The following is an 18,932-nucleotide window of genomic DNA, read 5'->3' as shown; positions in this document are numbered from 1 at the left end:
AAACCATTCAAGGATGCTATTCGCGTCTGTTTGGTGGTCAACCCTGCTCAGATCTGATTGGCTGGCTATCAATTAACGCAAACTTGACCTCCCAAACATAATGCATCATAATAGACTCTAACTGTCAGACCTTATCATTCTTACAACTATCATACAAGTCAGATCCAGCCAATTGAATTTTATATGCAGTTGCGTCTTAACACATCAATCTCACCAATGATCTCGCCTTACAAATCAACGATTAGAAATCACAATGACACCATCTCCAACGTCAACAACATCATCCGAACATATAAAACCCTCAAAAATAACCCAAAGGTTGACCTGAAACAATATAAAAAAAGTCTTAATCTTAGCTCAAGACTAACTCAACATGGCCCCAATCCGCACAGCCATCATCGGCCTCTCATCCTCCGCCAAAACCTCATGGGCCTCAAACACCCATCTCCAGTACCTGAACTCCCCCCTGGGCCGATCGAAATACCAAATCGTCGCCCTCCAGAACTCTTCCCTCCAAGCTGCCAAGAACGCCATAGCGCATTACAACCTCCGACCCGAGACTAAAGCCTATGGCACTCCAGAAGACTTGGCCGCTGATAAAGATGTTGAGTTAGTCGTTGTAGCTACGCGTGTTGATGTTCACCATTCAAGTGCTCTTCCGAGTGTAAAAGCTGGTAAGGATTTATACGTGGAGTGGCCGCTTGCGCAGGATGTCACGCATGCGAGGGAACTTGTTGATGCTGCGAGGGAGAAGGGGGTCAAGACGATTGTTGGCCTGCAGGGACGGTATGCGCCGCCGATCAAGAAGTTGAGAGAGATTGTCAAAGAGGGGAGGATTGGGAAGATTGTTAGTGCAGAGCTGTATGCATCTGGAGGAACGAATGATAGGGAGATACTGCCGTCTAGTCTGGAATATTTTGCTCAACGGGAAGTTGGGGGTAATATCTTTACCATTGGTCTCGGACACAGTAAGTCATCTCTCCCAGAGAGGATGGTTGGAAGCTAACAAGTCAGTCTTTGATCAGTTCCAGTACATCATCGGCGACATCACAAACTTCAAAAGCACTCTCCACAACCAACGTCCCAATATCCGCATCCGCGATCCCAAAACCAACGAAATAACACATACAACAACCTCCGACGTCCCAGACCTCATCCTCGCAACAGGTCGTCTCTCCGAATCCCCCACCGCCCAAAATGACGCCGCCGTCCTCGTCCGCTTCCGCCGCGGTCAGCCCTTCCCCGGCTCTCCTCACCTCAGCATAGCCATCGCCGGTGAAAAGGGCGAGATAAGAGTACAAGTCTTTACCGGGACTACACTCCACGGTGCTTCTGCTTATGAGAAGCCGGTTATTATTGAGGTGCATGATTTTGAGAGGGATGTTGTGGAGGAGGTTGAGTGGAAGTGGGAGGAGTGGCAGCAGGATATTCCGCTGCTGGCGAGGGGTGTGGCGGCTGTTTATGAGGCGTTTGCGGAGGGAGAGGAGGATGGGCTTGTTAGTTTTGAGGAGGCGTTGAAGAGGCATGAGCAGCTTGAGGGGTTGCTTGGGCAGTGGGATGAGGACATGGGCGTTTGAGTTCCGCAGCATGTGTTTATATTCCACAGCAAGGTTCGCAATAGTCTGTGGCTGACTATATCGAAGCCTCCAGGGCTGTTTATGTTGAAATTCTTAAATACTGAACGTCACCACTAGCACCCTTGTGATCTTGACCGTGTATTTCTCAAGATATGATCCGATGACAGTATAAGCTATCGTAAGGTCATCACAAGCTTATTAAACGATATAAACCTTTCCTAATTTTACGTCACTATCATATAAATTATGTAAAAGCTCTTAATGAACTTGTGTGAAAAGAAGTGTAAAAATCATAGATTATTGCGTGGTTGAGTCATATACTCGGTCAGACATCCGGGACTTTGCCATTTCCGCAAGCTCAGCAGCCTGTTTCTCGACCTCAAGTGCCACTACATATAGGTGATTAGCACACGACCTCACGTCAAAAGGTAGGCACTTACCGTGAATTGCCACAGCGGCTTTCTTCCCCGTAAACATAGCATGCGGTACATTAGGTGCACCATCAGAATTGGCATCCCCAACAGCATAAATACCGGGCACATTCGTTAGCATGCCCCCGCTAGTCACTCCCAACTTCCCGAACGTCAACAAAACGCCGGCTTTCTGGCCAATATCCGACCTCTGTTTACTAGCGAATCTCGACAGAAAGGCAACTCGTTCCACGGGCTCACCCTCTGTGAAGTGCACACTGAAGAGATCATCTTTAGGCACTGAGGGTAGATGAGGAGACTTATCATTGTCTTCGCCCATTTTAAGTCGTTCGAGCGATGTAATGGTCCGGTTATCGATCGTCACGTTATGAAGTTTTAGATATTCCTCCCACTGGGGCAATTGCTGATCAGCGAGCTTCCTCATCTCTTCGGTATCAGTGCCATTAACGAAAGCCACGATATCGGTGTCCAGCGTCAGGACTTTTCTAACGTAGTTCGCGACTTTATCGAGTGGGCATAGAAGACCGAGGGGCTGATCGGCGTACTCGTGACCATCGCACCAGGGGCACGAGTAGATCCCCCTACCCCAATTTTCCTCGATCCCAGGCGTGGAGGGCAGAATATCTTCTAGACCAGTCGCGAGGACTATTTTACGCGCTGAGACTTCAATGGGCGATGAGCCGGTATCTTCAACGGAGACCATGAAGTGTGTGTTTGTGCCGGGGAGGCGTTTTATGTTGGTCACTGTCCCGTTCACCATCTTGACGGTTTTGTAGTGCTTGAGGAGACGGCGGGCTTCGTAGCGGAAATAGGCTGGCTGAACACCTGTCAACCAAGTCAGTGATCAATTCTCTGCTAGGTTAAGGTAGGTGAGCCGGGCTGCTTACCATCCCAGCCGATAACATCGTGCATATGTGTCGTTTGGGCATTTCTGTATTGCCCAGAGTCAATGAGAAGAGCTTTTCTGCGAACTCTCGCGAGGCCGCTCAGAGCCGATAGGCCAGCTGGGCCGCCGCCAATAACGATGACATCGAAGTGTGCTCGCGTGATGATGGCGAGGGCATTAGCGAGAGACAAGAGCCCTGAGAGGCTGATAAAGAACAACATCATAATGATACAGAGGTAGGCATAGAGAAGCAACCCTTTTCGGTAGGTATGGTACCTAGATATAGGTACGCGACGTGGAGAAGCTCAAAGTTCTTGGTGGTCATATAAGCTCTCAGCCACAAGTCTCAACAGAAATTGACCCGTTCAAAACCATTCATGGGCGTCAGGGATGACGTCGAGTAAGGGACCTTGATGCCCAGGCGCAGTTACATCTACCCCCGGCTACAGACGCATGAAAAACTCATGAGAGTTGGCGAATCGTTTAGTGGAGTCTCCAATTGCCTGGCAGCGAAAGTTGAGGCTAGGTAGAATGTCACACGCAAAGGGGTTGTTGTCGCCTCGGCCCTAACCCTCGAGTCCGAGCAGCTTTTGATCCGTGCGGTCAAAATACTGCTGGAGACTCTCTTCATAATTGTCTTCTGGGCGATGCACGCCACCACAGTTGGGGTGGCTTCAGCAAAAGCTGGTTTCAACTCAATTGAATAAAGCATCTTAGTTTCAGGAGTTTATGTAAGATTCATAAGAAATCCTCACTAATACTTATGAATATTTATTATATTTATGGGCATTGTAAAGATGTTGACGATTTTTATATAAACTTACAATGACTTTAGGGTAGCTGGTGTTGAGACAAACATCCACCTTAACACAAACTCCGCCTAACGAAGAGCTCACAGAAGATCGAGGCTCAGACCCTCCAATTCAGATAAATAAAATATGCTTTATATGAATGGTATATCTCAATGCTGCTCAAATCCCATGCTAAACACCAAACACAATGCTTCGTGAGTAATCTCGCTCTATGCCTCATCCTCCCTTCTACCCTCCTCACAACACCTCATCTATTGACATCCTAGTCCCAAAGAATCCACCCAGCCCTCGCAGCAGGTCCATTCGGTTCATCCACACTAACCGCCTTATTAAGCGTACTCGACAACTGATGCACTTCAATCGTCTCAGGATCGCTAACATCTGTGTCTTCCCGCCCGTCGCTCGAGTGAAACACTTCACTTGGTTCTGCCTCTGTCGCGGAAGTGACGTTGTCCGGTTCTGATGTCGCTGCCTGTGACTCGGTACCCTTCGGGCTCTTTAATGGTGGAGTAATTGGTTTGGAGAAATTGAACGTTGGGTTTACTTCTTCTGCGTCAACGACGGCTGAGAGGGTGGCTCGGGTGTGGAGATGGATCTGGGATCGGGATGCACGCTTGAGGCGGGGTTTGCGCTGTGCGACGGGTGACCCAGCGCGTCGCCGTGACTCCATCTCGATGAGCTCCTCTTGCTCCGTCTCGTCGTCGGTGATGGTGCTCGTGTCGAGTAACAGCCACTGTCGAGGTCCGACGTGCAGACTGCTTCCAGATTTGCGGCGATGTCGCTTCTGGTTCTTAATCTCTGCGGGTGGTTCAATTACTGCTTGGCCCTGCTTTACTCTAACCGGCAGCTTAAGCGGGATGTTTCCAGCAGTGACGTTCAAATGTCTAAGATCGCGTTGACTTTGCGAAAAGACAACTCGAGCTCGAAGTCTGTGTACAGCTCGATCCAATGCCAGTTCAATTGCGCATCGGTCGCGTACCCGACTCAATTTGGGCCATGTCGCTCGTTCGCCCATGAGACATGCACGCATCATAAATTCTGGACTAGGGTTGCTTAATAACCGGGGCAAGTCGTTTATACTCATCTCGGGAAGAATGTTGATGTCACCGGAATATTTCTGGCTGAGAACACTCTGGAACTTGGTCGCAAGGTTGGGCATGATGCCGAGTTCGGCCAGAAAATGAAGTCGATGCAAGGCCTCGTCGCGCGCAAGAGATGTCATGGTGTGGATCCAATCGTAATCTTCGCCATTTGTTTGCTGACCTCGTTCTGGCTTTCGAAATGGCGACAAGTGGTCATCTTTTGCAAGGAATGGCACGACGTGCGGATTAACTTGAGAAACAATAAAATGGTTGACGTTGAACATTTCCGCAAGACGAGTCATCGGTAAATCGTTGTCAACAGACCCATCGATCCATCTTTGGGGCGTAGGGTTCCAAGGCTGATGCTCGCCAGTAATCGGATCCTTGACAAGCAGCGGCGCAGCGTTGAAGACGAGAGGGACAGAACATGATGCAGCGACGGCGGACCAGATCATGACATTCGGTGCAGTGACGTAGTTGAGAAGACGTGGTAATTCGTACATCGAAGCCGTGGAGACACATATGTTGAGAATGCGCCGCGTCCGGTTGTAAGCCTCTTGAAACGTCATGTCGCCCATCAATCCTCTCATTACCCGTGTCAGATGCTTGATGTCAGACCAACTTCCCTCCGTCAACAACCGACGCAAGTTACTCCAAACACCATCTTGACCGCTAGGATCCTCGAAAACCGCAAGATCCCCATACGGAAACTCTTCAATAAGCTTCGGGATCTCCTCGTCGGTCCTGGTACACATGGCAGCACACACGATACTCCCAGCGCTTGCGCCAGATATAATTCGTGGCAACAGCTGCGCTTCGAAAAGAGCTTTGAGAACACCAATATGCGACATGCCAAAGGTGCCTCCACCAGACAAAAGTAATGCGCTTCGGCCATAACTCTGTCGAGCAAATAATATTCCTTCAAGTAGGTCTCTGTTCTCAATACTCTGGTCAAGCCGGCTTTGCGTGACAACAGCATCAATAGTCTTTATTGTAGATTCGACATATCGCTCGATAAGATGTTTCGTCCCGGAGTAAGAGTGTCGGTATAGGTCAACGTTATCCATCCCGCCAAGGTCGCGCGACAAAGCGGTACGGATCAGGTGCATCATTGTATGTACATCGCATTTCGTCCGCGCTTCGTCGAGGTCATGCAGTCTTTGTTCGATCAATTCGGGGTTATAGTCGCCTGACGAGGAATCGCGCTTCCATTCATCGTTGCCTTCGAGACTGTCGAGTTCTTTCGCAGCACTCTCCCATTGTGCGTGGGACTCGGCCTAGCTGGTCAGTTGAGGGTTTCAGTACAGACGGGATGACGCACATTCTGCATGGACGTGCATAGCATGCGCTTCCTCTCCTCCAACTGCTTGATCTTCAAGCGCTGATCTTCTGTCAAGCCATCTTTACACCACTGCCATGTATCGTTGGCCGACTTAATCGCCGCTTGCAGCGTGCCGACAACAGGAACTGAAGATACCGGCGGTCGCTTCGCTTTGATATTCGATTTAACTGGGGATTTTGTAGATTTGTTGTATATACTAGGGACCGCGCGGGCAGGGAGAATAAGGTCAGCCATGGTGAAAGCCCGCGCCGCGGAAGCGCAGGTTCGGTCGTGTGCGAGGTCGGAGGAACGAGGTTATAGCATGGCAAACGATATTGTGTACGTGTAAGATTAGAGTTGTAGTGTCGCAAGGCGTCGGGGGTTAAGGGTATTGTATTCGAGCAGACAGTTCGGACAAGGAATCGTGGTCACAAGTCGAGAAGCATTTGTAGGTGCGGAAGGGTTAACGGAAGTGGTGGGGGTTAATGGAGGGGGCGCTGAGACATGAAGAATTGGAGGTGAAATGATAAGGGAGCGAGGAAGATGATCTTGAGGTGGTAATTCTGAATGATGAGTTTATTGTATCGTTGGATTTAGAGTTAAAAGTGAGGAATTTCTTGGTTTAGTTTGGAAGGGAAAGATGGCGAAATGACACTTTGCTTTCGTTTTCGTTGCGATTCCCAAATTGAATCCACTTGCCGAGCTGAGGCCCCATTCCCCACCAATTTTTGACGTGGAGGAGCATGGACCACTAAAATGCCCTGTATTCAGTGCTTCTCCAGGGATCATGTCCTTGACAGCCGACTCTCCCCAGCTAAATTTACTTTTTTACCCAACAAGTTCAGTAGGCTATTGATTCTTTCTGACAAAGACTCTCTCAGCAATACAACAACATCTGACTCTTGTGCTTCCAGCTGCACACCGCTTGGAAATTGTTGGTTGTACGGAATTGGGAACAGTCCAATCATGGTGGAGGTGCTGGAGGTGCACGTGGTACAAGTTGGCTGTCACTAAGCCAGGATGCGTCATGAATCGGGGTTGGGGTCCCGTTCACATGTCAACAAGAAGCGGGAAGCGGGAGTGGTTATTGGACTCTCCAGGTTTTGGAAAAGCCGATGTTCGGCAGGTGATTACTTTCTGAGTCTGGGGAATTTGCGGGGGAGACATGATATGATGGCTTACGACGGCAAATGGAGGGAACGTTTGATACTGACTGACGGGCTGGGAGACAAGAGGAGAGAGAGAATGCAAGACGGCGAGTTGCATCATGGCTTACGATAATTCCTCACCGATCTCTCTCCCTCATGCACTCTCCCGTCTCGTCCCAAAACAATGCCCGACCTTGTACGGAGTGACTGTGGATAGCTGAAAAATATGAGACACGGGCTGACGGGACCTTTTCTGCCGTGTCACCTGCGTCTCCTCCCTCTTCCCTCCCAGGGATCGATCTTCCACACGATCGAGATTCATCTCCTTGAGATCTGCAACTCAAGCCAAGGCAGCAGGGAACAATTATTCTTCCGTCTGAGCAAATCCTTCGGCGTCGGGTATTTGTGGTGCCACAAAGTTTCTAGCTCGACATGGAAAGACAAAACACGAGTCTAACTTAGACCTTTTGTCGATCCGCTTGTGACGTCTGTGGTACGCGCTGTGTCTGGGAAGCTTAACACATCACAGTCAAAGCTTCAGGTTCATTCCAGCTACAGTAATAAAAAATAAGAAAAATACAACAGAATCGTTACTGAACTGTAACATAAATATGCATAACTTGCATCGTTAATGTTCCCTATCATATGACAGAGACATAGCCCTCTCATGATTCGCTACAAAAATTACGTATTCGTGACGCCTCTCACACACGATGGCCTCGCGTAACCTGAAAGCGTTCATTCCCCCGCATCCTAAATACCTGCTTTCACTGTGCAAACCCGCCCAAGTCTAACATGTCATTGATGACGTTTTGTTTTCACTTACGAAACGTCCAATCCAATCATTCAAGCACTCACGGCACGGCTTGAGAACGCCTCAGGCAGATGCGGCGTAAGCTCCCGCCTCTCTTCTTATAAGCTCCGCCGCCCCAGCCTCGAGCTTCTTTCTGCTTCTTATTAGCTTCTTCATCGCTTCGAAACTTGAGGATCTTTCAATTGAGTAGCTTTTAAAGATTTTTGTCGACATGGAGGCTTTCAAGACTCATGGAGGGGTTGCTCCCATTCCCACCGTCGTTCGTATGTTTCGTTCTTACCCTGGTCTAAGAGCTTTACTGATGATGATGTTTTAGCCGAACCGACTCACTACCAAACCATCGGCCACAATGGCGTTCGCGCTCTATGGGTTCTCTTCGTCGCTATGACAGTCGTGTCTGCCATCTTCGCCCTGCTATCATGGAACGTTGCCGTGCAGCGTCGCATCTTTTACTTCCTCACAACTCTCACCACCATCATCTCTGCCCTCGCCTACTTCGCCATGGCGTCTGGTCAGACATCGTACTTCAACTGCACCAGCGTGAGGGATCACCACAAGCATGTTCCTGACACCCACCATGAAGTCTGTCGCCAGGTCTTCTGGGCCCGATATGTTGACTGGACGCTCTCGACACCGCTGCTTGTCGTCGAGCTTTGTCTCCTCGCGGGTGTTGATGGTGCGCATACCATCTTTGCCGTCATTGCTAATGTGATCTTTGTTCTCGCGGGTGCTTTCTCCGCTGTTGGACATGCCAACACTGCCCAGAAATGGGGATGGTATGCTATCAGCGTCATCGCCTTTGTCTTCACCATCTGGCACGTCGCTGTCCCCGGCTCCCGAACCTCTCGTGCCCGAGGCACTAAGATCGCTCGCCTCTTTGGCTCCATCTCCGTCGCTTCTCTCATCCTCTGGCTCGTCTACCTTGTGTAAGTTCCCTCACCATTCTTCAATTGAACAAAGCTAATGCCCACAGTGTCTGGGGTGCCGCTGGTGGCGCTTGGAAGGTCAAGGTCGGTACCGAGGTCGTCATCTACGCCGTCCTCGACGTCCTCACCAAGGCTGTTCTCGGCCTCTGGATCATTACTGCTACGCGACAGAACCGCGACACTACTCCCGAGATTGGAGGTTACTGGACCAACGGCGCTGGTGCTGAGGGCACCATCCGCGTTGGCGATGACGAGGATGGAGCTTAAATGTGTCCCCGAAAAAAAGTCAATCAAGTCCACGGAACAATTCCGCATCGGACGTCATTTTTTTACAAACTTTCCGCTCACGATTTGACGAGTGGTTTTTAAGCCTGAGCCAGCCGGTATGGATTGGAATGAATGATCAAGATTGTATGTTATGGAATGAGCTGGGCAAAAATGCAACGCAACGCGATAACATGCTCGATTGAAAGGGAATTGGGCGTTTGGGGCGTCAATACGAGACATGTACCTTATGATGCAAGTTAGTAGTAGCTTCAATGTGATGGGACACGAATACGACATACCCCTCTTGACTGTGACACCGTTCTGAGTTCCTGCATGTCGACTTTATGCGTCTGCATCAAATCATGCCATTTTGACGACAGATGATATGATATATTTTTATGATGCACGGCACTTTGCATGAACTGTTCTGTCTACCGAATGCATGACAAGACCCGCAAAAGTCTCCGAAAGGTCCCGTGTCTCGGCTGCCATCATCCTGTTGCTCTCAATAATTTGACGGAGTCCGAACAAGGCCTTATACGGATTACAACCCCATTGCATCAACACTCCATCAAGGTTCCCAGACCATGGCATGAATCAATTGAAGCATTTTGCAAGCGCAATTCCAACTATATCCGGACAACTAGTTACTACACTCCTTCAAGCTGCCACCAATGGCTTGATCCGACTTTTGGATACGCTTACCAGGTAACCGAATATCTTTGTCTCGTCTTTGCCTTTCTGATGAGCGACTCGATTCCTCAATCATGTGAGTTATGAGGCCGGGTCTCGTCAAGAAAGCTTAGTGATAGGCTACCATGATAAACGCGCGAGATATGGAACAGCCACGTCCATGTATTTAACGTACTGCTTTAGTTCGTCTGTTCACCAACTCGACAGGCCATCGCTTCGTGATACAATCCGGCAGCTAACATAAATACAAATCTCAACCAGGTTCAATCTTGAAGTTCATCATGTCATAGATAAATAGTATGTAGCCCAACCCTTCCTATTTTCCGATTCCAAGATGGCCTTGCAACTCAACCCGCTGATCCTAAACAAAGCAACCATAGCACTTCTTCCATGTACTTGAATACATAACCAGATAAGCAAGGAACTCCGAGCCATTATTTCTCTCATAGGAGCATATTCGAGGGGAGTAGCACGCACTTGTAAAGTGGATATCAATTCCTCACTGACTAAAGTCTTACGTATTTTGCTAGACAGTTCATCTTCTAGCCTGCTGCTAAAATCTATATCACTTGGCAGATGCTGCCTCACTACCAGCTCCATTTCGTTCCTCAGTCTCAAGACCAGCAAGAACAGCCCTTTCAGCAGCTGTTCCTTTGTGAGCGGTAATCTTGCACAGCAGAGGCAAAACAGAGGCAAGAATTGCACCCACTCCTAGGAACGCAGCAGTGACACCAAAGCCAATGTGATACGCCGGTGAGTCCCTCGTAGGCCAGATTCGACTTCCATAGACACTAGAGAAATTTCCAAAAGCATTGACGAGCGCAAGGACGATGGCGCGCTTCTCTGGGGGCAGGCTCACAGTTGCGCTGGCCCATGAGAGAATCAAAGGAAGTGCTGACCAGATTCCAGAAGCCACCAAGCAGATCATTACGTATCGCACGATGGGATTCTGAACGGCGGCGCACACGACACTGCCGATGCAACCGAGGGCGAGTGCCGATGTAATATGCCAGCGACGTTCGATATGACGATCTGAGGACCAGGCGACAAAGATGAGCACTACAGTAGCTACAGCGTAGATGGGCACCGTCATGTACTGAGCTTCAACGGAGTCGTAACCGAGTGTCTTTGTGATTGTCGGGATGAAGTAAGAGATTGTTCCTGCGCCGACATCCAGCATGAAGAGGACAATGAAGATGTAAGTTCGGGGATCTGAAACAGCAGCGACGAAGGCTTGCCAGTGAGTGAGTCGACCGCTAAGACTGCTCGTTGAGGCGAGACCATCAGCAACGATGCGAATCTGAGCCAGTTGACGTTCTTGGGGGCTGAGGCGCTTTGAGTTATGAGGATAGTCAAGCAGCACAAAACAAGCAATGATACCAACACCAACAGTGGCCACCCCTTCAATGATAAAGAGCCAGCGCCATCCCGTGATGCCATGAGCATCATGCATGCCAGATGTGATACCACCAGCAAGTAGACCGCCGAAAGCACCCGAGAGAACCGCAGCAGCGTAGAAAATAGCAAACCGCTTGCCCAGCTCAGCACGCGTATACCACGAACTTAGGAGGTATAAAACACCCGGGAAGAAGCCGGACTCGATGCAGCCGAGGAGAAAGCGAAAGGCGAGGATGGTGCTGTAGTTCTTGCTGACGGACATGACGGCGGAAAGGCAGCCCCAGACGATCATGATGCCGGGGAGGAATAACGAGGGTCGGCTGCGGGAGAGGATCATGTTGGAGGGGACTTCGCAGATGAGATAGCCGAAGAAGAAGATGGAGAGAACCCATGCGTACATCTCATCTGTGAGCTTAAGGTCGTCGCCCATACCCGCGATCTTTGCGTTACCCTGAAGCATGTAAGTGAGTATATGTGTTGAAGGTTCTAGCTGATGATACTTACAATATTGGTGCGATCGACGTAGTTCAGGATGTACATGATCCATAAGATAGGCATGAGGAAAAGGTCGATCTTCCTGACGAGCTTCTTCTCCTCAGGGCTGCCGGGGGTGTAGTCTCTCAGAGCGTCGGACAGTTCCTGCGAGATGCCGACTTGCTCATGATGCTCACCAGCTTTGGGCATTTCCTTCTCGTCGCTCATCGTGCCAATCTCTGGGTCTTTGAAAGACTGTGAGAAGGGCGGGCTGTATAGTGAGGCACTTGAGGATCAAAGCAAGGTGGCGTGTGCTGGAGGAGTCCAAGAGTCTGGAGAAGAGGATTGGAGTACAGAGACAAGGATTGAAGCAACCGAGATAGGGCCAACAACGAACTTAAATACGAAAAACCCGCCTCCATGTTATAATCCCCAGCTAATGCTACGCTATAAAAACCATGGGTAAGCCTTCGAACTCAATGTGGATCGCCCCATGGGGTAAGGTCCGGGGCACGAAGACCGGGGACGTAGGTATTGTCATCTCCACAAGAGGGGCGGAGGAAGAAACACTCTAGACTTTGGCTCGATGGTGCGGCACGTAGGCCGCTCTTGAGCATGGGGTAGGGCGGCCTTCGCACCGAGTGGAAGATGTAGTTCGGCATTGCGACGAGCTAGCTAGTCATGGGCAGAATGGGGGGGGGGGGGGGGGGTCTTGGCAGATATTGCTTTAGAAGCAATAAAGACATAATCAGCGGAGTGCCGATGGATGGAACAAATTTGGCAGTAATTGGTCTTTGAATTATTATGTATGCTAATTAATGATGGTATCTACGATTACTCTGCCATTTGTGATCCAATGATCCCAAGCAGGTCTCCAGGATTGTATTCTAGCCCCATTCCAAGCTGGTCCCCCATCATCCAACCGTAGCTCAGATCCCAATCTTGTTGGACTGGTCTTGAGTCTTGGGGTACTTCCATCGTCCTGTTGCTAGCAGATTGCGGCATGAGTACCTCATTCGCCGACTCTCCCGACTTGAGTTTGTCGAGCATGGTACTAAGACCTTGCCCAATGTAATGCGCTACATGCCTCGCATACGCTTGCGTCGCATTGAGCATGGAGATGATGGGGCCAACGAGGTTGACTACATCGTCTACCGCGAGGTGTACGACAACAGCCCTCCACGACGAACAGACTTTGATCAGAAAGATGGATGAGTACGCAATGGTGGTGAGGAGATATAAAGGGACTCCCACCACGGCGCGACGCATGTCGGAGTCTTCTAGGATTAAACGCAGTGCTGCACATGCGCTCTCTACGGCGGTGTTGATAAAGTCCTGTCTCTCAAGGGATATGAGAAAGCCATCTGTAGGTTGAAGACCCTGCAAACAGACGGAGAAGAGAAGAAGGCGGGCGAAGTGATAGTGTAGCACAACGCCTTTCTTTGGGTAATCGCCAATCTGTGGATCGCACCCTGTTGCATCACGTCAGCTATTGATACACTCTGAGTGATTGGTCTACAGCCATATATGAGATATCATACCTAGCTCCCCAAGTCGTGCCTCCCAACTCTGCTTCCACTGCCCCAACTCGCCATTGTAGCGCCGTATCGCATCAAACTCATCATTCGCAACGACGCGTGATCTATCCAGACCAAACGTCCTATAAGTTCGACTCAGGATGATGAATATGCTGACCTGGCTATGAAGTCGCACGTCAGAACCCTTTGCCCCCGGAAGTGCAAGGAATCCCTCATGATTGATCAGCGTCACATCCTCAGCTATCACAGGTGGTCTCCCGTACGCAATGCTGAAGTGATGATCGCAAACATATAAAAGATACCACAGCCTCGCCTTCTCACAATGCGAAGTCTCCCCACGCAAAGCCCGTGCACAATGTTGGTGGATGTTAAGTTCCGTAGCGATGCGTACAGCGAGCCCGGAAAGTTTCCAGCTTAGGTCTGAGAGCCAGAATGCACCTATGCAGAGACCGCGGATGTCGTCAAGTGTATGGTACCGCTGGAACATTGCTTGGCTGGCGAGCTCGGCGAACACGACGTAGCAGCGATCGAAGCTCTGGCCGTCGTCTTGGGTGTGTAGAGCAGCTACGGCTAAGGTGGCTGCGACCAGGAGTGAGGATGATTCCCTGGCTGATGAGAGGGTATCGTGAACGAGAGCGACACCAGCCCAGAGATAAGCGTTGAGGGTGCCCTGGAATGCAGCAAAGAGACTTTCTGCTTCTGCCAGAGTGATTCGTCCTTGAGAGATAAAGTCCGGTTGGCGATGGCGGTCCAGGGCTGCTCTACCGTCGCGACTCGGATCGCTTCTGATGTTGCGAAGCTTCGTCGCTCGAAAGAGACTCACCATAGGAGCATCGACAATGGCGCCTTCGTCTCTAGACGCACTATGGGTATCAGGTGAGTTCTCCCGAGTCATGGCGGTCAAATGAGGCGTTGGAGCTGAGAGACGGGAGACCGTCTCGGGGGAGGTGGTCGCGAGCGCCATTTGTTGCTGAGTCGATTGCAGGTTATCGAGTTTCGCTTTCATGTCTACCATTGAGGCGCGCATGGACTCCATCTGTTGCTCCATGGCTTTTTTCCAGTCATATTCCCCTTCTAAAAGATCTTGTAGATTCTTATTCACGACGCAGTCGAAGCCATTCTTGGTGCAACGTATACACTTTGGGGCTCCATCCTCTGTGACGCAGCGAATCTTGCGGGTATGACATTGTTGACCTATTCAGTTTGTGTTACGCTCACTATCCTATGACTGTGGAAGTCACTTACAGGCTCGTATCTTTCTCGACACTTTGGATCCACGAATGGCAGAGCCGGAAGCGTCACCGGGTCCAAACTCATCCGCTTCCAGGGCATTGTGGGTTCTCTTCATAGTAGCTTTGCTCTCCACGGGGGGATTGTGAGTGTCTGGGGCGGCTGATCATCCGGGGATCAGAATTGCTCGGTATGAAGACCGTGGTGCTGGGGCAATGTATACCGCGGGGCCAGGTGAATGGAGGGCGGCTGGATGACCGCGATGGATCTCGGAATGGACCAATGAGTTGCAAGAGGGAGTGCGGACTTCGCGCCGCTTTCGCCGCCCGAGCAGAGTGTCTCTAACCGTATTGGGACACAATTTGCCTGCTCAGTGGATGTGTCATTGTAAATCACCGGTAAATGTAGGTACTTACGACGGCAAATGCAGGACTTATTGGACTGAGAGGGAGGGCAATTACTGGGAATGGACGCCGAGGTGATTCGATGATTTATAAGAGCGATTCCGTTGCTCATGCTGTGATACGAGGTATCGTCTGTCAACAACACAGCCAGTAACCATGTCATCTCATTCTTCAATTGGATTTGTTGGCTTTAGCCCGGAAAAGGCCAAAATTGCATCAGCTCTACAATCACATCTCCCCGGCACAATCAGTTTCTATGACACGTCTTCGGAAAGTTTTGAGCTCATTGAAGCCGGGCAAGTACAACAATCAGACTCGGTCTATCATGTGGCCCAACAGAGCCAGATTATCTGGATCGAGGAGAAGGACGCAGAAGTTTTGAGTGAGATGCTTCTGGGATCGTCCTCTGGTCTTTTACACTGTATGTAAGGACAAGATTACATCCATCGCACATCTCACTGACGAATTCAAGCATTGCCCAAAGATGCATCCCTCATACTCGAATGCCTCACCCTGCCAGATTTCTACCAAGACATAGCCTCTCATTTCACCGAAGCCGGTCGGCCTGACATCAAAATCCTTGACTGCTCTGTCATCGTACCAACCAGTAGGACCAAGAGCGCCATCTGGATCTCAGGTTCAGAAGCCGCAATTGAGAGCGTAGCCTTCCTGTCAAAAGCTCATAACAACGTCCATGTCATTTCTGGTGGCCTGGGAGCAGCAAATAAGCTTCGCTTGACAAGCTGTTTACTTGAGGCGACGCATGCTGTCACGGCTGCTGAGGCCACTGGCCTGGCGTCGAAAGCGGGAATTGACGCCAAGGAGATATACAACATCATCACCAACGCCGCGGGAAATTCTTCGGTATATGAGGAGCTTGTCCCTCATATGCTGCAGGGAGATTGGAATTTGAAGCCGTCGATTGAGTCGCTGCTGCATAAAATTGTAAGTTGCTCCCGTGGTGAGAGACGCCGCCACTTGTTCAAATGGGATGTGCAGCTTGCTTACACAGATCTAGAGCATTGTCACGTCTTCGTCCAAAAGTCTCAACTTCCCTTTACCACTGTGCTCTGCCAGTGAGCAAGTCTGCCTGCTCGCCTCCGCTCAGGGATATGGCCGCAAACATGTGTCTACCCTAGTCGAGCTGTTCCAATCGCAGCACCAAAAGGCCATGCTCAACGATGCAATTGGCAAGCTTGGGAGTAAACCTTCCACAGACGTCACACCACCCAAGACTCCGCCATCAGCAGCAACGATTGGAGTGGTTGGCTTGGGCGCAATGGGCCAGGGGATGGCACAGTCCCTCGTACGCGCCGGTTTCTCCGTACAAGGCTATGACGTCTGGGCTCCCTCAGTCGAGAAGTTCGCAGCCAGTAGTCCAAGTGGGTTGTCCATCGCGGCGTCTTCACCAGCTGATGCCGCCAAAGGTACCGCTGCGCTTATCCTCATGGTTCAGAACGCTGTGCAAGCATGGGATGTGCTGTTTGGCGCAGGCAAGGCTGTAGAGGAGTTGTCCGATGGAGCGACTGTGATACTCAGCTCAACTGTTCCGCCGTCTGAGGCTCGCCGTATTGGTGACAAGTTGGAGTCGCTGGGTAGGGGTCTTAGCCTCGTGGATGCACCTGTCAGTGGAGGTGTTGCTCGTGCAGCAAAGGGTGATCTCACGGTACGCAGCGCCCATCTTTGACTCAATACTGGGTAATCAATACTAACTGAGTACAGATGATCTGCTCGGGAACAGCTTCAGCACTGGCATCCGTTCGCGGCATAATTCTCGCCATGGCAGGCAAAGACTCCAACATCTACAACGTCAAAGGCGGAGTCGGCGCAGCATCCTCAGCAAAGCTCATCAACCAACTTCTAGCAGGAGTCCACATTGCAACAGCAGCAGAAGCACTATCATTCGCGTCCCGTCTCGGCCTCGATACGCGGCAAGTATACGATATCTTCAACGAGTCCACTGCATGGAGCTGGATGTTTCAGAACCGGGCTACGCAGATGCTTGATGCCGATTGGACTCCCCACTCTGCTTTGGCAATCTTTGTCAAGGATCTTGGTATCGTTTTGAATGAAGCTAAGAGGCTGGCTAGTTATACTCCCATGTCTGCTGTGGCTCATACCCTCTACATCGATGGAGCTGCTCGTGGGTGGGCTAGAGAGTCGGATGCGGGCGTGGTAAGACTCTGGGAGGCTGTTGGATCAGATGTGAGCAAGAATGCATCTACCAAGGTATCATCTCCCACTACACACGAAGAGTCTGTCAAGCCATTGCCAGCAAACGCTACATTAGCTGCCCTGCCGGCCGAGTACACCACCGATCTGATCGAGTCGACGAAAGCTCGCGTTGACAGCGGTGCCATGCCTGTTCTAATCGCTCTCGACGATGACCCCACAGGAACTCAAACCTGCAACACCATCGATGTCTTAGCCGTCTGGGATATTGACACCCTAAAAGAGCAATTCGCAACAGATTGCCGCGGTTTCTTCATCCTAACCAACAGTAGATCCCTTCCACCAATTGAAGCAAAGGAACTCATCATTGAGATCACAACAAACGTGAAAAAGGCCGCTGAAGAAAGTGGCAAGGCCTTCGAGATAGTCTTGCGCGGCGATTCAACACTTCGAGGTCATTTACCCGAGGAACCTGAAGCAGTCGAGCAGGTCCTCGGTAAGTCCGATGGTTGGGTCTTTGCACCTTTCTTCCGTCAGGGCGGCAGGTTCACTATTGACGATGTTCATTACGTGCAAGAAGATGACCAGCTCATCCCCGCTGCGCAGACTTCATTCGCAAAGGATGCAACGTTTGGTTATAGGAACTCCAATCTTCGGGAGTATATCCTCGAGAAATGCGGCTCGCGATTCACAACGTCATCTTTCACGTCCATCACCTTGGAGGATCTGCGCTGCGGCGGTCCAGCCAAGGTTGAAGAGAAGCTTCTGAGCGGAGAACGCGGTGCCGATCGTGTCATTATTGTCAACGCTGTTGCGGATTCAGATATGAATGTATTCGTTGCTGGCCTCTTGGCCGCTGAGGAAAAAGGGTACCGGTTCATCTACCGCACTGCAGCTGCCTTTGTCTCATCGAGACTCGGCATCAAAGAAATTCCACCCAAGACTTGGGCTGAAGTCTTGCTAAAGGCTGATGTTGATACTCCAAGGACTGGTGGTCTCATCTTGGCTGGCTCATATGTACCCAAAACGACAGCGCAGCTCAAGACGTTGCGTGAGCGCAGGGGTGCTGATCTTGAAGTAATCGAGCTAGATGTGTCCCAGCTAATCAAGTCTTCTGAAGAAGAGCAGAAGATAGTAGATCATGCTATATCCGAGACTACCAGGCTTATTAGCGCGGGAAGAGATGTCTTGGTCATGACTTCACGGACGTTGATCAAGACCGACGAAGCAATCTCTTCGCTAAAGATTGGATCCAAAGTGGCTGCTGCACTTGTCCGCCTTCTCGTCAACATCCAGGTGCGGCCACGATATATTATTGCCAAGGGAGGAATAACCTCCTCGGACGCAGCCACCAAGGGTCTCAAGATGAGGAGAGCTCTCATCATGGGCCAGGCTGCTCCTGGTGTGCCTCTCTGGAGATGTGATGAGGAGACAAGTCAGCATCGGTCTGTGCCGTTCGTTGTCTTCCCTGGTAATGTTGGTAGCGAAACAACTCTGGCTGAGATTGTTGAACAGTGGGCACTTTAATAGATATGGATTGGCAAGGAACAGAGTCGTACAATGTCAGCTACTAGCCGAGAGTCGTTACTGAAGAAGAGCCCGTAGTTTGCATGGATGAGCGAAATAATAGTGGCAAATACAGAACCAATATTTATCCTTTCTGATGATTTTTCCGCCAGTCTAAAGACGCTCTATCTCAAACGTATCTGCGCGATGATTCAAAGTCTTTCGGATTAAGACTTTGATTCCAACTACACAG

General features: G+C 50.4%; 7 protein-coding genes across 7 annotated transcripts; 3 read left to right on the top strand and 4 right to left on the bottom strand.

The window, feature by feature from the left end:
- Window positions 1–373: 373 nt before the first annotated feature.
- Window positions 374–1,577, top strand: J7337_003261 (uncharacterized protein; the record flags this gene model as incomplete). The annotated part of the gene is made up of 2 exons (XM_044820978.1): window positions 374–968; window positions 1,015–1,577. The coding sequence occupies 2 exons, from the start codon at window positions 374–376 to the stop codon at window positions 1,575–1,577; spliced, it is 1,158 nt and encodes a 385-aa protein (XP_044685278.1).
- A 297-nt stretch (window positions 1,578–1,874) lies between these two features.
- Window positions 1,875–3,115, bottom strand: J7337_003260 (uncharacterized protein; the record flags this gene model as incomplete). Its single annotated transcript, XM_044820977.1, has 3 exons — window positions 1,875–1,966; window positions 2,018–2,833; window positions 2,896–3,115. 3 exons carry the CDS (start codon window positions 3,113–3,115, stop codon window positions 1,875–1,877), a joined length of 1,128 nt encoding a protein of 375 aa, XP_044685277.1.
- Window positions 3,116–3,968: 853 nt separating this feature from the next.
- On the bottom strand, window positions 3,969–6,364 carry J7337_003259 (uncharacterized protein; the record flags this gene model as incomplete). Its single annotated transcript, XM_044820976.1, has 2 exons — window positions 3,969–6,065; window positions 6,110–6,364. The coding sequence occupies 2 exons, from the start codon at window positions 6,362–6,364 to the stop codon at window positions 3,969–3,971; spliced, it is 2,352 nt and encodes a 783-aa protein (XP_044685276.1).
- A 1,918-nt stretch (window positions 6,365–8,282) lies between these two features.
- On the top strand, window positions 8,283–9,264 carry J7337_003258 (uncharacterized protein; the record flags this gene model as incomplete). Its single annotated transcript, XM_044820975.1, has 3 exons — window positions 8,283–8,334; window positions 8,388–8,997; window positions 9,045–9,264. The coding sequence occupies 3 exons, from the start codon at window positions 8,283–8,285 to the stop codon at window positions 9,262–9,264; spliced, it is 882 nt and encodes a 293-aa protein (XP_044685275.1).
- A 1,258-nt stretch (window positions 9,265–10,522) lies between these two features.
- J7337_003257 (uncharacterized protein) lies at window positions 10,523–12,057 on the bottom strand (the record flags this gene model as incomplete). The annotated part of the gene is made up of 2 exons (XM_044820974.1): window positions 10,523–11,806; window positions 11,860–12,057. The coding sequence occupies 2 exons, from the start codon at window positions 12,055–12,057 to the stop codon at window positions 10,523–10,525; spliced, it is 1,482 nt and encodes a 493-aa protein (XP_044685274.1).
- Window positions 12,058–12,663: 606 nt separating this feature from the next.
- On the bottom strand, window positions 12,664–14,715 carry J7337_003256 (uncharacterized protein; the record flags this gene model as incomplete). The annotated part of the gene is made up of 4 exons (XM_044820973.1): window positions 12,664–13,301; window positions 13,371–13,607; window positions 13,689–14,561; window positions 14,613–14,715. The coding sequence occupies 4 exons, from the start codon at window positions 14,713–14,715 to the stop codon at window positions 12,664–12,666; spliced, it is 1,851 nt and encodes a 616-aa protein (XP_044685273.1).
- Window positions 14,716–15,157: 442 nt separating this feature from the next.
- On the top strand, window positions 15,158–18,700 carry J7337_003255 (uncharacterized protein; the record flags this gene model as incomplete). The annotated part of the gene is made up of 4 exons (XM_044820972.1): window positions 15,158–15,422; window positions 15,474–15,946; window positions 16,020–16,667; window positions 16,724–18,700. 4 exons carry the CDS (start codon window positions 15,158–15,160, stop codon window positions 18,698–18,700), a joined length of 3,363 nt encoding a protein of 1,120 aa, XP_044685272.1.
- Window positions 18,701–18,932: the final 232 nt, after the last annotated feature.

This window comes from Fusarium musae, chromosome 2 (assembly GCF_019915245.1).
Source record: "Fusarium musae strain F31 chromosome 2, whole genome shotgun sequence".
Taxonomy (NCBI): Eukaryota; Fungi; Ascomycota; class Sordariomycetes; order Hypocreales; family Nectriaceae; genus Fusarium; species Fusarium musae.
Note: the sequence above shows the minus strand (reverse complement) of the source record. Positions and strands in the feature narration are given on the sequence as shown.